General features: G+C 35.8%; 2 protein-coding genes across 2 annotated transcripts; both read left to right on the top strand.

Moving 5' to 3' along the window:
* Nucleotides 1-1,720: 1,720 nt before the first annotated feature.
* On the top strand, nt 1,721-12,144 carry LOC141844366 (uncharacterized). Its single transcript, XM_074732417.1, has 13 exons — nt 1,721-1,981; nt 2,064-2,102; nt 2,181-2,285; nt 3,052-3,147; nt 3,262-3,380; nt 4,498-4,599; nt 5,316-5,435; nt 5,520-5,585; nt 6,888-6,954; nt 7,728-7,781; nt 8,016-8,099; nt 11,425-11,460; nt 11,634-12,144. Exons 1-13 carry the CDS (start codon nt 1,892-1,894, stop codon nt 11,748-11,750), a joined length of 1,095 nt encoding a protein of 364 aa, XP_074588518.1. The 5' UTR covers nt 1,721-1,891; the 3' UTR covers nt 11,751-12,144.
* A 1,790-nt stretch (nt 12,145-13,934) lies between these two features.
* Nucleotides 13,935-18,934, top strand: LOC141844530 (uncharacterized). Its single transcript, XM_074732562.1, has 5 exons — nt 13,935-14,079; nt 14,803-14,968; nt 18,273-18,405; nt 18,497-18,611; nt 18,693-18,934. Exons 2-5 carry the CDS (start codon nt 14,811-14,813, stop codon nt 18,707-18,709), a joined length of 423 nt encoding a protein of 140 aa, XP_074588663.1. The 5' UTR covers nt 13,935-14,079; nt 14,803-14,810; the 3' UTR covers nt 18,710-18,934.
* The last annotated feature ends 507 nt before the right edge of the window (nt 18,935-19,441 follow it).

Genomic DNA, 19,441 nt, shown 5'->3' with positions numbered 1-19,441 from the left:
ATATGGTTTACCAGAGTTGAAACTGTAAAATGCTGAAACTTTAGGGTTTGGTAAATAGGGCTAATGGGTATTCGGCCCTCATTAGAAACCCGACCCGTTAAGAGAAGGCTTATAAGATCCGGTTGGGAAGCTACAGTAGCATCCCGATCGCGCTTCTCCTTCTCTGCCTTCTCCCGATCGAAGCCTTGCTCATACTCCCTTCTCCGCCGACTGGAGGAGCTGGCGGAAGCTCCGTGGCCGGAGCTGGGAGCTGAGGAACCACCGGCGACTGGGGGCTGGGGTGTGCTCGCCGTCGAGCAGAGGCAGATCCGGTGGGATCGGCAACGGCTTTGGCGGCGATTTCAGTGGCGAATCGGAGAGGAAGAAACGGTCGGTGGATTCGGTTGGGTTCTTCCGATTTGAGATTGATTCTTGGGTTAGATCTAGGGTTACTATCTTCATAGTGTGTTGATACTTGATCGGAGATGGCTGGATTTTAGTCGGCTTGAGGTTTCGGCGGTGAATCAGAGAAGAAGAAGAACTGAAATCTTAGGGTTTTGTTGATTTAGATCTTGAATCGGGGAAGGGCTGCTTCGGTTCTTACTGGAGCTGAAGGGAGTGGTTCTCCTTCCCACAGCTTCTTCCCCAGCCGATCTGATCTAGGGGTTGTGGATTGTGATTGCGGCAGCAAGGTCAAACCGAGGAGGCTGGTAAATAGGTGTGTGGGTTTTGCTTGTGGATTTTGGAGTTGAAAGTTGATTGGATTTCTTTTCCACAGATCGTGATTGTGAAATTGAACTAGCTGTGTTTCTGTTGATTACGACAGCAAAAGAGGAGGAGAATTAAAGTTGATTGAGGTAAGATACTTACCTTGCCTTCGGTTTAACCCTGTTCAGTAGGAATCTTGTGGTGGAATGTGATGAATAAGCTCTGAAGAGGAAGAATATGAAATTCGATCCATTATCGTCATTCCTAGTAACAACTCAAGGAGAAATGAAATTCTATGAAAAGAGAAGAGATAGAAGTAGTAAACCGTTGTCTAAACGTGTATAAATAATAGTTTTAGTGAAGTGACTTGGTTAATCGTAGTTGGGTAGCTTAGTAAAAAGAAAAAAAAATGATAATTGAAAAACAAAACTTATTATTTCAATACATTTTTAACTAGAACGTCATAAAAATTTATAATTAAATTTTATATAATTTAATAATAAATTCATTTATTTATAAAAATTTAAAAATTAAATTTACTAATGTTTAAAATTTTTTATTATATATATATATTTTTTGACGTGGTAGGATCTCAATTTCTCATTATTTCCGATTTCCGCTAGAAACACACTCCATTTGCGGAATAATACGTGGCCTGTTTAGCTGCGTAACGCACGCCAACTTTCCGCTTTATTTTAGTATTAAACCGAAAATCGAACCCCACAATTCACCCAATCACCTCATTATCCCGTGGGCCCCTTTCAAATCCCAGTAACTGACTCGGGTACATCTTCGCACCTCCTCCTCTATTTCCATGCCATTCCATTCACGCCGTACGCACTTCCAATCAATTCGTTCAGGATTTAGCACACGACATAATACACGACCAAGGTTCTTCAGCCTTCACCAGCGACCGTTCGTAAGTCAAATCGCGACGGACGTCGTATCTGGCATCGCGCTTTTGTTTTTTTCCTCTCTCCTCTCAGTTTCCGAAGCTAATGCGCCTCCCCCCGCTGCACCAGAACTGGTTGCCTCCTCTCCTCCTCCTCTCCTTCTCCTCCCAAAAATAAAAATAAAACAAAAAAATAATATGAAAAAAAAGATCGGCAAAGGAGCATGACGACGATGGTGGTGAAGGGACGAACCCTAAACAGAAGTTAGAAGAGAAGAGCTTGATCTCCGTCGACCACCGCCATCGTTGATCATGAAGAGGAGGACCTCCCTCGGTCTCGTCGCCTTGTTCACCGCCCTCGCCCTCGTCGTCACCATCAATCTCGAATTCGAGCACATCAAGGTAGGACCTGTACTCCCCATTGCTTTGCTCCTTCCTCGCCGGCTCATGTCGGTGGCGCCGTTTCGTTCTCTTCTCTTCTCAGGTGGATGCGCAGCGTGCCCAGCCTGTCGTGGTCTCCAAGGTATGAGCGTCATGCGCTCTCTTTTGTTTCGTGTGTTATGGCGTTTCAGCCTCTTGATGGTGTTGGTATGGGCGGCAGAGTTCGTGGAGGAGCGTGCTCCAGGGCCTGCCCCACGGCATTGTCGAATCGTCCTCTGATTTGGAGTTCAAATCTCTGTGGCAGAGTTCCTCTTCTGATTCTAGAGTAATTTCACTTTATCTCTTTTATGGCTGTTAGATCTTTTCTTTTTGATTTTTTTTTCTTTTAGATTTGATTCTTTACCTCTTTTCTTTATTTTTCATATTAAAGAACCTTCCGTTAATTCTACGAGCAGTTCTTTGGCCAGTAGCCGGTTATGAGATTTTGGTTGCACTAACTTTAGTTTGTCTTGTATTGATGGGGACACAATGAATGATCTATATTTGTAAGAGTTGCTGTGCCTTACACTAAGCAGGACTGCCTGCACGACCATAGAAACAGTTTATAGTGAAACAATCTTGACATGCACTTCCCTGTTTGGTTGCGACACGTACTTTGTTATTTTGGTCTGTATTTGCTTCAAGTATCGTCCATGAGTTATGGACCTGTAAAAATTACTAACCACTACCTCTGTTTGTTCATAAGCCATCTTTGGTTTCGTTGGCTCTTGGAAATATGCTAATTGACACATTGACTTTCCTATTAAAGATATTTTGATATTTGTGCACGGGAAAACTGTTTGTAAGCCAATTTTATCAGCAGATTACTGAGATTTAGTCTCTGTTATTACTCTGCTATCCCTGTTGGATTCTAGATATGCCTGGCTTATATGCTATTTAGAAGCAACTATACTTTATATTTTAATCATGAATATGTTATTATTTAAATGAAGATTCTTTTTCTTCATGTTGCTCATTTCAGTGATGTTATTTTTCTTTCAAATATTTTCCTTTTCTTATAGTCACTATTTTAACCAAGTGGATTGCATTAGATAGCAGTGGAGAACACTAATCACAGCTATTCAACACTCTTGGCAATGGCCGTTGGCATTTCACAGAAAAAAAATGTGGATGACACTGTTCGTAGAGTAAGCATCCAATGCAGAACATTTTTGTTTAATCTAAAGGAAGGATGTTGTAGAATGTTTTGTTTCTTGATCGATACAACTCTAGTAGTTATTTTTGAATGTTTTATTTCTCAGTTTTTACTAGGAAATTGCTCCATAATACTCTTCCACTATGATGGAAATACGGATGGTTGGCGCGATCTTGAGTGGAATGACAAAGCATTACACATAGTCGCTCGTAACCAGACAAAATGGTATGAATTGTTCTTTTTTCTTTTTTATAAAAAATGCAACTAAGAAACAATGTCTTTTGTGTGTCGTGTAGTTTCTCCAAGACATAGTTCCTCTTTAATTTGTAGTTTCTTTTCTTTGCCATGTTTATTTTAGGAAAAATTACTTTTTTTCTTTAAATGATGGGATTTGTATCAATTTTGTTAGCAACTTTGAGTTGTATTAATACCAAAGTGTAAAAGTATCATTCCATGCTGGAGTATTTGTCCTTTATTGAAGCAATATGGTTTCAACACTGTGTTGTGTAGATGCTTGGTATACTTTGGTACACATTGAAGCGTACAAAAGTGTGTCGATGTGAATTTAAGTTGGTTATACTCATTTAATCATCTTTCACATATATTTTCTACTTCTTATAAAGTTATATCAATTAGATAGTTGAATTAAAAATGATTTATGTTTATTTATTTATTTTTACTTCTTATAATCTTCTTCTATGTATCTTATTTATTATTAAGAATAGCACTATATAAATTAGTTAATTGAATTTAAATTTTAGGGAAATAAGCTATGAACAATAAGAAATGTACTTGAATTTATCTTGATGTCTGTTAAAGTAGGATACTCATTGGCATGAATGACACCAATGACACAAGAGAGATTTCCTGATCCGATTAGTATCAAAGTGTGATAATTTTTAGAGTATGAGTGATGCTCTCTATGTCACATGATTTTAAATAATATCCGACAACTTATACATTTGTAACAATTTTAATTTTGCAACAATTTGGAATTCCACTCGATTAATTAGAGAAAATTTTGACAGTAGGATAAAATTGTTACAAGTGTATGAAATTATTACAACTTAAAGTTGAAGATAAAATTGTTACCACAGCTAATTTTCTATTTTTTTCTAGTTTTATATTTGTAATGCCCTCATTGTTATTATTACACTGAAGGAAGAGGATGTCTGTTTCCTCCTATGCAATATAATTTAATTTATCTTTGTTGCTTGACCTGCACATCAACTTAATATACAAACTTCTTCTCAGTTATTTGTTCATAAATAATGATTTTCTGTGAGACTCGCTGAACAACAGGTCCTGAGAACATTTATGTTCTTTCCCTTCATATGTGCAGGTGGTTTGCCAAGAGGTTTCTTCATCCGGATGTTGTATCTGTCTATGACTACATCTTTTTATGGGATGAAGACCTAGGAGTGGATAATTTTCACCTTGATAGGTAAATTAAGCTCCATATTTCTTAATGGAATTAAAGCAGGATTTAAGTTTTCAGTTTGTTAGATTATTCTAAACATTAAAGTTTTGGTGTTCACCAGATGACTTTTTGTTCTAGCCATCAGTCCAACCTTGTATTACCAAAGTTCCACTAAGCATACCATTCTGGTAGTTTGAACTTCAGAAAAATGAATGAACTTCTACACTTGAATAGGGTTCTATATTAATAAGCAACCAAGTTGTCAAAGGCAAACTAAGGCATAACTCCAACTGATGCCAAGCAATCTCACTGCAAAGTTAAATTTTCTAAACGGAAAAGAAAATTCGATCAAACAGTAGCTAATAGATATGCAATATGTGGAAAAGTGGATTAGGTTACTCAAATGCTAGTCAATTCTCTCTGGCTGACTTTTCTTTATGGTGGTTCTTGATCTCATATTGCAGATTTCTATTTGATAATGAAGTTGCAGGCATATAATCTAAGATTATAGTTCAAGTAGAATTTGGCAATTGGTAGAAGAATACAGAAGACTGACTGTTGATTGTTTGTTGGCTTTTTAATGTATATCTACTCTTTGTTGTCAGCTTTTAGATTCTTCTGTTTCTGGTGTATTTTGAAACCTAAGAGTTGCAGATTGCTACTCCTATTCAAATTTTCTTCTACATGTTTTTTCCTTGAGAAGACAATGCATTTACTTATCCTCTTCATTGCTTATGCAGGTACTTGCATTTAATGTCTTCTGAAGGTCTGGAAATATCTCAACCAGCTTTGGATCCTCATCGCTCAGTTGATATACACCACCGGATTACAGTCCGAAATAGAATGACAAAGGTTCACAGGTTATTTATACAGTGATCTACCTTATTTTTTTAGGATACTTCATTGTTGTGGTTGCAGTATCATTTTTTTTCCTTTTTGCATAGGCGGGTTTACGACCATCGTGGAAGTCTAAAGTGCTCTGATGAAAGCCAGGGACCTCCATGCGCCGGGTAATCTATGTGTCATGGGCATCATAATGTTTGTTACATAGTCAAAATCTGAACTCAACATCTGCAGCTTTGTGTTGTACCCTTTTCTAGTTCATTTAGATTCCATTCTGGTGATGAAGTTTGCTGCATCCTCATTTCTTTTTCAATTGTGGTGTGGTTCTTATTTTCCTCGTGCCTTCATTCAAGGGAGATGAAATTGCTGCAAGGCTCTTTAAGTAATGAACATAATCTCCTCATATATCATTTCAATCTCCCAAAATGAATGCTGGATACATGTTATGCTAACAAGTAACAAAAAGAAATCTCATTGTTTCCTCATATGGAAGTATTAAAAATATTATTATCCATTGTGTACTAACAAAAAGAAATCTCATTGCTCCACTAAAGTCGAAGATGCCCTACCTGCACACACTAGAAAAAGCATCAGAGGGCCCAGAGTTGTCTGACAAAGCCCCTCCTATGCTTAAGACACACAAGAGTGAGAGTAAAGAGAATGCAAAAATACTAGAGTGTGAATTGCGAACATGTTTTCCTGTGGATATACATGGGTTTTTATAGGCGGAGGTAGATGAGAAACCATATCTAGGGATGAACCATATCTGTTAGGGATCATGTTGCAGCATGGTCTTGGCCTGCAATGATCAGAATAGGGGGCTATTGTCTAGACAAAATGGAAGGTCATGATAATCATGACCAAAGTAGCCTCAAGAACTCAATGTAAAGCTTGGGGGAATTAGAGAGAAAATCTTGACAGAGAAGTTGGAGGGTTTTGAGATCTCTGGGAGTCTCATGCATTGGAGGGGAGAACTTAGGGAGTTGTAAGTAGTCAAAGGAGAGCTCGGGGAGCTTGACAGATGCCATCCACTTGGCTCCCAAATTTGCTGACTTGGTCTGTAAGGTTGGTCCTTGAATTAGAGGTCTTCGGATACATAAACAGTTGACCTAGAATAAAGCCACGTGGCTATGGCTGAGCTAGAACAAGATTCATATCAATAAGCCATTTAATTTGCAAGTTAAAACTGTTTGTCCATTCATAACCACTTCCCTTGTTAAACTATCTTCAATTAGAAATTGGAAAACTTTTCTTTTAGAACACTCTTTACATGTGAATGTTCTTGTCTGTAAAAGTCAAGCAAAATACTTTTGGACTACTAATCTATTTTACGCTCCTCGCTTTTTGTAATAATTACTCCCACTCATATTTATTCCTGGAAACAAGCACCATGAATGCAAATCGCCCTTTTAGGTAGATTGGTAACTTGCCTAGTTACTATACTTATTTGGCTATAGTATTCATGTCAGATGGATTGAAGGGATGGCTCCTGTCTTTTCTCGAGCTGCATGGAAATGTGTGTGGCATCTCATACAGGTAATACATTTCACATTTTGATTTGCGACTTAGATACTATGGTCTTTTTGTTTGCATTATGTCTAAAAGACAACTCCAGTTTTTTTTTTTTCAAAAATTATTTTTAACCATATACTAACAAAACTTTTGAGATGTCAGACATAGAAAGTTGTTCAGTATATGTCTGTTACTACTGTTCTTTATTGAAATTTCAATTGATCCTAGGCATTTATAAGAATACCTTCCACTAAGCATAGCTGGGAATTCCATGTAGTCTTGGCGATTCAAATTCCTTTATTTTGATTACTCTTAAAGATGACCTATCATGTTTTTCAATACCTTTAAAGAAACACAAAATTATCTAAAAGTTTCATTTGGGTGTCATGTGGCCTGCCTAATTATATAGCATCCCTTGTCTTTGTAATATGGACCTTTTACATAAAATTTGCCTTATTGACCTATATTGTCTTCTTTATGGTCATACACACCAGGAGATTTTTGAATACTTCCATAATCAATATTATCAAGAAAAGTAACACTTTTTTAAAACAAAATACTAATTGAAAGGTTGATTTTCCTCTTGAATCTATTGTTAATTTTTGCAATGTATTGAAATAATTTAATGGAAAAAAGATTAGTAGAAAGGTTAATTGAGTTCATAATTGTCTTATTAGATGTGGTCCTAGCTCTGTACGATTTTTTTTTCCAATTATTCAACATCATGGTTGATACTTGAAGACAAGTCACTTCTGAAAGCTCTGTTGCATGTATTGAAGTATTATTTGTTCTGGCAGAATGATTTGGTACATGGGTGGGGTTTGGACATGAAGCTGGGTTATTGTGCTCAGGTAAATGAACAAAGACTGGTTTCTTCTTTACTTCACTAGTTAGAATAATCATTTCATACTTCATTTTCTTTAATGTATGAACAAGTTAGTTCCTTAATTATTTACAGATCTGTTTGTTTGAATAAATTAACTACTCAACCTGTATTCTTTCATTTTGATGCAGAACTATGAGATGGAGTTTACTGAGGTTCGGACACTAAAATGATCTTATTTGATTTGATTTATGAATTTCAGGGTGACCGAACCAAGAAAGTTGGGGTAATTGACACCGAGTTCATTGTTCACAAGGGAATTCCCACTTTGGGAGGATCTTCAAAGGTGCTAAGCCTTGCACGACATACTTTCAGTTTTATTTAAAACATATTGGTCAACATACTAGCAATTAATTTGTGCAAAAGTTATGTGCCACTCTTTTAATCATTGTGCTTGAAATATTTATTTTATCTACTTATGGATCCTCAAATTTATGTTAAGTTGCTGCATATAGCTAAAGGTGGAACTCGCACTTTTATTAGCAATCAGCTGAGCTCACATTCTTATTTCACCACCAGTTTGCTCGGGCATATGGATCCTTCATGTGTGGAACATTGATTCATTTCTCTGCAACTTGGTTAGAGAAGCGAAGCATTGACCGTACTCAAACCTGCAAATAAGTGTTAGATTAACTAGCTGAGATAGGAGAATTGTCCTATGCTACTGCATAGTTAGTTTAAGGAAACTAAACATCACCGTACCCTCTTCAAAACGAATTTAATAATAAAATAAATAAATACCCAACAACAGCTAGAAATGCTGAAGAAAAAAACACGCAAAGTGGAAGTTATTGAAATAGGAACCGGAAAAGAAGTCTCTTTGACAAATCAATCTATTCCATGATGAATGATTACTGAAGTAGATTAGGAATATAATATTTCTTTAGATTTGCAAGACGTGATTGGGAGAAATGAGTACAAAACACGTTTGTTCTTCTGATAGATGTACTCTAGATTTAGGCAAAGTTTTACTATATTATTTTTTTTAAAGAATATTTGGCGCTATGGAATATGTTGGATCATAAATTCCCAGATACCACTTGTTGGGTTTGGAAAGCACTACTTGCTGGAGTTCACAACCTCAAATCAGAACTTATAGATCCTAATCTAGTCCTAAAATGTTGAATCATCTCCACAGTATAGTAGCATAAAAACACAAAAAGAACAAGAACAAATCAATGTGGTTAGGCATAAGAGATAAGTACATGAAGTGCACTTCCTCACCTTCTACAAAAGCCTTCTCAAGCTCCACCAGATCCTTCTCTTAATAGAGAAACCAATGAGAATCTTACCTTTGACACTTACAAAATCAAAAGCTGTCTGCGAAGAAAACCCTAGTTTATACTAGAAATATGACCTCTCACAACCTCTAAACATACCCCAAGACATCACTTAGGCTTCAAAACATTGTGTAGAAGCCCTTCTCTTGCTATCATTACAGAAAATCATGTTTGAAAAACCCCTACTATAAAATTTTTGCTTGGAGAATAGCTGGGTAATTGGGCCTCATTGATTCACAAAGTGGGCTACTATGATATGATGTGCTCAAGTGACTAGTGCACTTTCATTCAAATTTGACACTATAGTTTTTATTTCCTTCGACCAACATTATCTTTGTTCATCACCTCATGCAACCTCTCTTGTCAACTAAGAGTGTTCACAAAGGGATTGAATGAGCTACACAACTATGAATGTCTGCACCAAGTCATCATCTTAGATCTTCTACCTAATCTTTGTAAGCTCCTTCATTAAGGCATTGTAATATTCAAATGATCCATCAAATTTCTATCATCTGTTATATGTAGTCTTAAGATGGATTCAGATGATAACATTGTTAGCCATCAAATGGTCCTTCAATCTTATGACACCTGTCCTAAGTCTTAAAGTCCCACTGGTTACTATTGAACAATGTTACTGGAAAGACAATTTGATACTAATTTTTTTGCCTTATTGTCTATTAATCACTCTCTGGTGTTGCCCTTCTGTTTGTCAAGTGTCCAACAAGGTTTGCTGCATGAGCAGATTTGATATCCTCAATCACTACAAAGATAAACTCGTCCTCCCATCAAACTTCTGGACAGAGAACCATTAGTGTTTATTGAAGTCACTTCCATTTTTGATTATCTGTTTGTTTTATGTGTTGACTACTCCTTCCACCCTGAAGTCCTAGATGCATTACTCCAATCTGTCAGCCTGACATAACTCAAAATTTTAAACCTTGACCCAATCTTTTACAAAACCCCCTTAAGCTACCTATGCAGTGAAAATCTACTCCCTCGCTGGAGATCAATGACAAAGCTTCCTGTTGTGATGCGGTCAGACTTGCATGGATCAACACATGTCAGAGGGCGTCGGGGTCATCCCGTCGAGACCCCTCTGATGCTTAAGTCACCCTGTTGCAATCCAAACCAATCTCAACGCCTTAGCCCTAATTTCCCTAGTGCAAAAGGAAGCAATTCTCCTCTTTTGCCAATTCCATCATAACATCTTAGCCCTAATTTCTTACAGATGATGCCAAAATAATGTGGTGGCAATCTACCGCCTCGTTGGAGATCAATGACGAACCTTTCGATCAACATGCATCAGAGGGCATCAGGGTTATCCTGGCGAGGCTCCTCCAATGCTAAAGTCACTATGGGTGCCATGGAAGGAAGAAATATAAAATCTATAAGGAGAAGAAAAGTTAGGGTTAGATATCATAGGCCCCCCCACCCACCCACCCACACCCAACACCCATACGACCATGTGTTGAATTTGCCGAAGTGGAGCCGGCCATGTAGGCTGACCCTGCTGCGCTGGAGATATAATTACCCTAGACTTCTCTCTCATTATTGATGTATAAAACAATGCAAGCCTCAACATTTCGCGCTTCTGAGATATCAAAAGATCTTCTCAAGCAGAAAACCTTCTTTCTACGAGAAATATGGTTTCTCACAGCCTCATCTAGAACACTGCTACTGAAGAAAAATTACACCAATCCCTTTTCTAACCATCACCACCAGAAATCATGTCGGGAAAAACTTAGAATAGGATTTTTCTGCAATTGGTTCATAGCTATGCCAATTGGTCCCACAACCCACAAATTGGCCTACTGTGATGTGATGCCACATAATCCAGAATCCAACAAAATATTCTTCAGCTCTAATTGGAAGATGATTATGCTTTACTAAATTGTACATACAAGGACGCGTCTAGAGAATGAAGAAATATGAGAGATTAAACAAGTACTCAAATAATTACCTTTTTTACTGAAAAGGCTCTTAGTGCTAGAATATTTCCTGTATTTTCCTGCAACCATAGAGAAACTTGGTCACTCAAAATGGAAAGTTGTTAATATGAAACACTTCCTGAATGATTGCTGATAATTCGGTGAGCTTAGTAGTTTAAAAAGGAGAATACGTCAGCTATTCTGGTCATGCTTACCTGCTGAAAGATTGAATAAGATATTGCTTGTCTTTTAGATAAATTGAATAAAGCAACTATAGAAAATCTCTTTTTCCCATACCATCCAGAATGTTTTACTAAAGTTAAACTTTGAAAATTAAGCCTAGATATTTTATTTTCATGCAATATGTCAATTTATGGAGTCACTGATCCTCCCCTCTTTGCAGGTGAAAAACCCAAGATCCTTGGACTTACGAACCCATGTAAGATTTCTTCATTCTGGTTGTCATGCGCTAGAATACTAGATGTTAATTACTGCTCTTAGCGTCTAGTGATGTAGCTTTGCTTAGAAAAGTTTTATAATGGAACCAAATCCACATAATCAGACTAAATAATCTTGCCTGACGTTTTCTTGCTATTGTTGTGAAAATTGCAGATCAGAAGGCAGTCAACATCTGAGCTCGAAACCTTCAAGGCGCGCTGGAATAAAGCTGTCAAGGAAGATCGAGAATGGGAACATCGTGTACGAAATTTAGCAAAAAGAAAAAAATGACACAAAAGTGAATTTCTCACCTCCATTCAAGGCCTCAAGCTTAAAGAGTCACCATTATTTCTCTGAAATGCACGAGGGTAATTCATTAGGCGAGGATAGTCAGTTATCAGCCGGTGCTTCTGTTACATAACGATGCAGATTTTGCTTTCTCCAGAGCTTAGACTGCATAGAAGAGGTTGCGTAACAATGGCTGAATGGAGGCACAGATGTCTAGCAAAGCAATCTAATTCTTTATTGATAGTTGTAGTTTGTATCATGCTGCTGCTAATGCTATATAAAATAGTTAAGAGGCGAAAGAAAATTTGAGATGCTGCTGTTTTTGTCCCATTAATCGACTTCCATTGTATTTACCTTCATACTACCTTTTACATACTCGTGTAGAATTCTATCTGATTTTGTAGTACTGTAGACAACAGTATAATTCAAACAGTGTATTTCTTGTGAATTTCAATCCGTCATCTTGATCTTTTTACTAGACATTCATCTGTAAAATTTGTACTATTTACCATGCATTTGATTAAACATCCGAATAGATGTTGAAGGTTTCTTGGATATCATATTTTTACATTTAAGTATTTTTAGATATTATAATTTTGTGAAAAATTTAAAATTTATCTCTGAAAGTTGAGTAGTTTTTCATTTTACTTCTCATAGTTTAATAAATTATATATTACCGTCTAGAATTTTAAAATGGTAATTTATCAAAAGGAGCAGGTTTTGAGAATTTTTAAATTATTTATCAGACTTTGTATTTTACTAAAGGTATACTTCTTTCTTAAAATGCTCCGTCACTTATGGTAATTTCAAATTAAAGTAAAAAAAATTAACATCCAACAAAATTGAGCTATAACGTTATTGATGACTTGATTTATATCAAATTAACATAACCTCTTAAATTTATTTATTTATTTAAATTTTGAGCTTTTAGGTCATGAATTTTGATCAAAAGTTATTGGTTTTAAAAGCTCAAATTTATTTTAAACTTGGTCACCTCAATTCATTTGGGTTTTTTTTAAAAAAAAAATTTTGTAGTTTTAATATAAATAAATAAAAATTATGAGAGAATGTTAATAAAAAATAAAAAATTTATTTTTTAGTAGCTAATTACAAGGGAAAAGGAAAAATGTAACAAAAATTAAAAAAAAAAGAAAAAAGAGAAAAATAAAATAAAATTAGAAAATGGAAAATAACAAAAATTACCTTGAAGCTAGTCCGATCAAAATAGTTCTACTGTGGGATTGTTTTAATCAAAACAACACTAAGCTCCAAGCAGCTCCAAAGGCAGAAGAAAAGCAATTTGGTTGAATAGATTCTTTTTACTCTCGTAAGTCTTACTATGTCTAAAGACTCGACTCGTGACCCTTAAGTCTTACTATGTCTAAAGACTATTAATGACTCATCACCTTATAGATTTGAAAAAAATATTTAAAATAATTTATTTTTTTTGTTCTTTTTTTAAAATTTCAAAAGCACAATGTCATTTCTAAAAGGCAAACACTTTTAATTCACTCTAGAACATTTGTATAGGGCCATTTATTAATGACTTTAAAGTTTCTAGAATCCTAAAATATAGCATTTACAAGATCAAGATAATAAGGAAAGAATATATTAGTGTTGTTTTGTAGTACATTAGAAGTGTTTAGGTCCATATATGTTATTGTGTCAAAAGTAAAAAAGTTAATTTTTTTTTAATAGCTTCTCTAAATAGATAGGTGTCATAAGTAAAGAGTTTTGAGCTATGATAAAACTCATGGGAATGAAAAAAATCTATTAGATTTAGATAGTCCTACTTATTTAGATTCATCAATAAATTTTGATTGAAATTTATTGATAACTTAAATATTTCTAGAATCATAAAACTTGAACATGAAAAAGATCAATAGAGTACCAAAAAATCCTTTGATCTATTGATTTGACAACTTTCTTTTAAAATTTATTAAAATAGCATTCCAAAATTCTTTGTGCTTCATGAATATTCAACTATATCATTTTAGAACAACTTAAATTTAATTAAAATTATTTTAAAAAGATGTAGAATTTTTTTGAGTATTTTAATATGAGTAGGATAATAATTTTAAAATAGAGGACAATTAGAGGTTTTTGCTTTTATTTTTTCCATTTCAATTTAAAAAAAAAAAGAAAAGAAAAACTTTTCATATCTCAAAACAATTCCGCTAACTTGGTTTTCCCTTCTCGAGAGCTCTCGTTCCCGGTTACCACCCGACGATCGATATCTCGCGTGGCCCCGTATCGTGTTGCCCTAGTCTCCATCCGCCGCCGCCGCCGCCGCCGCCGCCGCCGCCGCCGCTACCGCTCTCTCGGAACTCAGGTTCGTTGCTCCTCCTTCACGGCCTATTGTTCTCTCCTCTCTCCCTCCTCCGGTCCTGCGCCTTCGCTTCACACTTGTTCTCCTCTCTGAATCGGCATTCGATTTTATGGATGAAATTGATAGCACGGTTTTAAGGATTTTTCCTCCTTATTTCGAACTAAGATATAGCAAAGCAGACGCTAGAAATCTCTTCCTTTCTCACTTGATAGGATTTAGATTGTAGTTCGTCATCTGTGTTTCCTCCTCCATTTTTGGCGATCTATGTTGGATAATTTCTATTTTCCCCTTAGGGATGGACCGTGGGGCGATTTTGAGAATGCACGGCAATTCAATTTTCTCTATGCGAAAATTTTTGTTTTTCAAGGCGAAATTCGTCTAGCAGTTGGTTTGAGTTTTGCAGATGAAAAAAAAATTGCCTTATTTAGGGAGATTACTCGGATGTCTTATGTAGAAGGATCCTCACTGGCAAATTTCTGTTCAATCTTTCTTATGTAACACTAATTTGTTTCAATATGATGCTAATTCCTTCACCTGGCTTGTTATTCTTTGGGATTCACAGAATATATTGTGTTTCATGTAGAATTGAAGCCATGTGCCATAACTAACACAGACAATTTTCAACAGCAATTCAATGTTTATATTACTCGCATCTCTTGCCATACTAGAAGATTTTATTAGGGGATGTGGATTCAACAAACTAATTTATCTTATAACATGAACCAGGACGTGAAATGGATGCAGAGGAATATGCTAGTGAAAAAGCTGCTGCTGAACGCTGCGAACGGCTAAAAACTCTTAAAATGGCTAAAGTGCTTCTAGAAACACCAGATGATGACACAAAAAAGCGTGATAGCAATCTAGAAGATGCTGAAGAGACTGAAGAGGATGAGTAAGTCCTATTCGCTATTCATGACTTTGTTATTAGTATTATTCTGCTATAAGAATAAGTTATTTAGGGATCACAACCCTGCAACATAGAACAAGAAATTTCTGGAGCAAATCATTAGGCCTCATTAGTCTTCATTTGTTCCAACAGGGCATTTTGTTAGTAGGGAGTATTATAAACACTTTTGAGCCCTTCAATGGTGCGATATATATTAAGGATTTGCTTATTGGTTTAGGAAATGATAAATTGTCATAGCACAAATAGTTTCTAATCCTATTGAATGAGATCAGTTCAGTTACCACCACGACAATTCCATCAGAATCACTTGTTTTAACTCTTTATCCTTGTCACTAGGGTGTTATAGAATACATGCACATGACACAATCTGTAACTATATGCTAGCATAAAGCATGGAGAAAGATAAGATAAACAAACACACTTTATTGATAAATGTTTTTATCGAAAACATTTAAAGGCAAACTAACATAATACCAAAAGAAAATCAATGTGAAAAGAAAAGAGAAAAAAATGAGGCCTCAAAAGATCAGCATGAGAAATCTTGTGATGGATGGATATGCCTTAGAATAGGCACCTATCTGCTCAATTCAACACCCTTAGTATTTGCCTCGACAAACCGAGAGGCAAAAACAAATGGATGTTAGCTAAGGAAACAAGTGAGATTAATGTAACATAATGTATGTGTTGGGGAAACAATACTTATATGTGTTACTGGATATTTTAAAGTGTTAGTAGGACTTAAGTTAGGTTTTGTCTAGGTGTACTTGGAATAATGCATATGGATTTTGTGAAGTTGGTTAACTACATATGGTCGAGTTGGTGTTTACTCCATGGCTTGACGATCCAAAACAAGGTGGACTTTTAAGCATGGAGGATCAGTTGACATAGAACGAGATCAAGGAGCATGTGTATTTGATGGATCAAAGATCTGTCATGTGGTGAACTCTAGGCATGGAGCATTTAGTGGTTATAATTGAGATGGACAACTCGAAACAAGGTGAACTCATAGGCATGGAATATTGGATAGCAAGGAGCAAGCTTAGGGAGCTTAGTGCATTTGATGAATCGGAGGCCTGGAATAACCACCAAGGTTGGCCCACTATTTAATGGAGAGGAACCTGATCAGCAAGGAAAGAGATCCTACTTCAAATGAAGTTTGACGAGACCGGCTTCACAAGGGAAAACACCAAAGAACACCTTGTGTAGGTGCTGCTCTAAGATCACCAGAAATAAAGACTAGGGACCACAAAGCCACTATGGGTAAACAATCCTCCACTACAATCTCACATGTTTACCACTCAAATCAAAGCAAAGCACAAGTAGACACGAAATCCTTGATGCGATTACTGCCTATCACGAGAATATGACATTACACAAATTCTAGATGAAGAATTAAGGCTTACAATCGGAACACAAGAAGAAGAGTATTATAATCTTAATCTTCTTATGCTTCCTGCTTGCACAAGATGGTGACATGAGGACTTTTGAATTTTGATCACCCTCGCTGCTAACGAATGAGATCACTGCATGTGCCAGATATTCTATTGTCGGTGTAAGATCTTGTTAGCACCATCCACTTAAGAAGCTACAAGAAAGGGATTGAGAAGTCATTGATTCTCGGGCGTATAATCAAAGTGGGTATGTGGAATATTTGCAGGAGGATGTCGAATAATCACTGGGCAGAGGGAAAACCAATGTAAAGAGAAAGTTATAAGAGAGACATAGTCTTCTAATTGAACTCCTCGCTATGCTCACAGGCATGGATTGAGAATGGAGAAGAGTAGGTCACACTGTGGGTGCTCGAAATCTTGCGATTCCTTCGTGTTAGGTATTGTGAGAACATTTTTCTAATGGAGAAGCAGTCATGATCTTATTGGAGTTGTGGATCACGAGTAAGGATTTTGACTCCTAACAGTTTAGTCGGCCTCAAATTTTAACAATATGTTTTAGTAGTTACGGCATTCTACATCCTTGCAAAAAATTTAAAACATTCTACCCATTGAAAAAAAAATTTGATCCTCAAATTTGTGGTTAACTAAAGCAAATATGAGGAAATTTGACTCGTGTCCTCGTGAGTGATGTTGGCATCCAACTTTTATAAGCCTCAAACTGCCTTGTTTCTCAAGTGATTTTTTTTTTTTTTTTTGCAATGTAATTTGTTCACTAGAAGCTCTCTAAAACTCACATCTGCTTGCAAATACATTAATGCCTCAAAAACATGTGTCTTGTTAGCTTCTACTTGCACAACACGAATGCATAGAAGGCATTGTGAGCTCTATTTAAAGGAGTAAGCCTGTATGTCACAACACTAACTTGCTTAATAATGACAAACAATCTAATATAATTAGGTTCTACCTTTCCCTTGAGACTGAATCTTCTCACACCCTTGGAAGACATGATAAAGAAACATGATTTCTGGTAGAATACTCTAACTTTTAACTCCTTTTGTCTACGTAACACTTTTTCCTATTTGATTCCTCTGATAAAGAAACTACATAAAAAAACTTGCTGATTCTTCTTTCTGATGTCACCATGCTCCATGCCAAGAATGTATACATCATCAGGTTCGTGTATTGTTTGCACATCATTTCTCTACTGATATGCATATTATAGGTAATATTAACCATTTATTTTCTTTTGTACTTCACTGTATAACGAATTGTAAGGATGAGAGTGTTAAGGTGGACGTAGGTACAAGGATGGATAAGATAAAAAATATGAATATTAGAGAGAAAGTCAGGGTTGTACCTATTAAAGAAAAACTCCGAGAGACACGTTTAAGATTGTATGGGTATATATTTAGACAACTAATAAATGTCTCGGTTAGACAATGTGAGATTATAATAAATGTGCACATTAATCAAGGAAGACCAAAGAAAATGTCACGATAAAATGAGATAAAATTTATTTAAATATAAAAGAGGATATATTGTGAGATTAAGTCCAATAGCATAGAAGGATTCATATAGCAAACTCCACTAAATAAGATAATAAAGGTTTGATTATTATTGTTGTTGTACTTCTTTGTATATACCTTAGTTTCATCATAATAAGCTATTTCATTATTTCCTGCCTTGCAGTTTTATATTCATATTCAAGATTTATATTTCAACATCATTAACATTTTCATTAGCTGGTGTTTGTTTGTTGTATTTCTATTTTATGTTTTACTACACAAGTTATTTTAGTTTTGTGACAAGATATCTTGTTTAAGGTAACTATGATCATAGGATCAGAATTCTCTCATCTCCAGTTTAAAGACGTACTTCTCTAATTTTATGCTCGATAGGGTACCAAGTATGAAGTTCAGAAACTACCTTCCTCACGACAAGCAATTGCAAGAGGGCAAGTTAGCACCAGTTGTGCTACCAAAATTTGAAGATCCAGTTGCTGCTGCACCTTTAGCTCCTGAGAAAATTGAGGTACTCCGATAACAAACTAGGTTTCACTTTCATCAGAAGACTTCTGTTACTTGTATTCCAATAGTGTTGATCAAATCTTTTCACTGTCTAGGATCCTTTTCTAAATATCGCCCCGAAGAAGCCTAACTGGGATCTGCGACGAGACGTACAGAAGAAACTGGACAAGCTTGAGAAGCGAACGCAGAAAGCATTATATGAGCTCGCCAGTAAGTGATCGTATATGTTGATTGATGGATTACTTGTGCAACGCCTCCATGTTTATATGTTTTTGTTCTTCTTTGATTCAGAAGAGCAAGAAAACTAAGAAGTAATCTCGGCCGGTGATGACTGATATATGACAATTTACTGCATTCCAGTAGATTGCATAATGATGGGTGGAGTTAGGGCTGAATGGAAGAGCAGTGACGATATTTTGGAATTCGTAAGTTAGAAATTTGATTCCCGATAGTTGGGAAGTTTAATGTTACTTTTAAACTTTATATATATATACATCTATTAAGAAAAAAAATCTATTCTCTTTTATTCCTATTAACAAAACTGTGAAAATGGAAAAAATGAGTTATGTTTTGCGAACAAAGAAATACAAATTACTAGAGAGTTCTATTAGTCGAGGTCATTTTCCATTTAATTTTTTTTATTTTTCATCCAGGATCTTGAGATCCTAGTTGAATATGACCTAGTGGAATCTCTAATACGAGATTCTTGAGATCCATTGAAAAATTTTAACCACTGCATCATTGTCTAGAGAGCAAATTTTTGATATTAGAGTGTGTTTTATGAGCATTATTCTTTTAAATTGATCAAAGTGTCTCCTTGCTTTTTTGGAATTCCAAATATATCAATCCATATACGTGCTCAAATATGCTGAAGATTTTTAAAATCATTTCAATAATTTTGTTTCATTGACCAAAATCACTTACTTTCTAAACAAAAGAGCCATTGTCACTTCAAGGCGGAAGCGAGACATAATGTGTTTCCAGAGTTTTATTCATGCAACAACTATTTTTTTCCATGTTTATTTGTATAATTCTACAAG

This window comes from Curcuma longa, chromosome 13 (assembly GCF_044706935.1).
Source record: "Curcuma longa cultivar G26 ecotype Majalengka, Jawa Barat chromosome 13, ITB_CL_G26_1.1, whole genome shotgun sequence".
Classification (NCBI taxonomy): domain Eukaryota; kingdom Viridiplantae; phylum Streptophyta; class Magnoliopsida; order Zingiberales; family Zingiberaceae; genus Curcuma; species Curcuma longa.
The sequence above is the reverse complement of the archived record's forward strand: the minus strand, read 5'-3'. Positions and strand labels throughout refer to the sequence as shown.

What these genes read in the sequence shown, in the direction of transcription:
- LOC141844366 (XM_074732417.1), top strand. Translation starts at nt 1,892, where the DNA reads ATGAAGAGGAGGACCTCCCTCGGTCTCGTCGCCTTGTTCACCGCCCTC. An exon ending in GATAATTTTCACCTTGATAG is followed by an intron (nt 4,600 to 5,315) that starts GTAAATTAAGCT and finishes TTGCTTATGCAG; the next exon opens with GTACTTGCATTTAATGTCTT. An exon ending in CTTTGGGAGGATCTTCAAAG is followed by an intron (nt 8,100 to 11,424) that starts GTGCTAAGCCTT and finishes CCCTCTTTGCAG; the next exon opens with GTGAAAAACCCAAGATCCTT.
- LOC141844530 (XM_074732562.1), top strand. Translation starts at nt 14,811, where the DNA reads ATGGATGCAGAGGAATATGCTAGTGAAAAAGCTGCTGCTGAACGCTGC. An exon ending in GAAGAGACTGAAGAGGATGA is followed by an intron (nt 14,969 to 18,272) that starts GTAAGTCCTATT and finishes TATGCTCGATAG; the next exon opens with GGTACCAAGTATGAAGTTCA. An exon ending in TAGCTCCTGAGAAAATTGAG is followed by an intron (nt 18,406 to 18,496) that starts GTACTCCGATAA and finishes TTCACTGTCTAG; the next exon opens with GATCCTTTTCTAAATATCGC.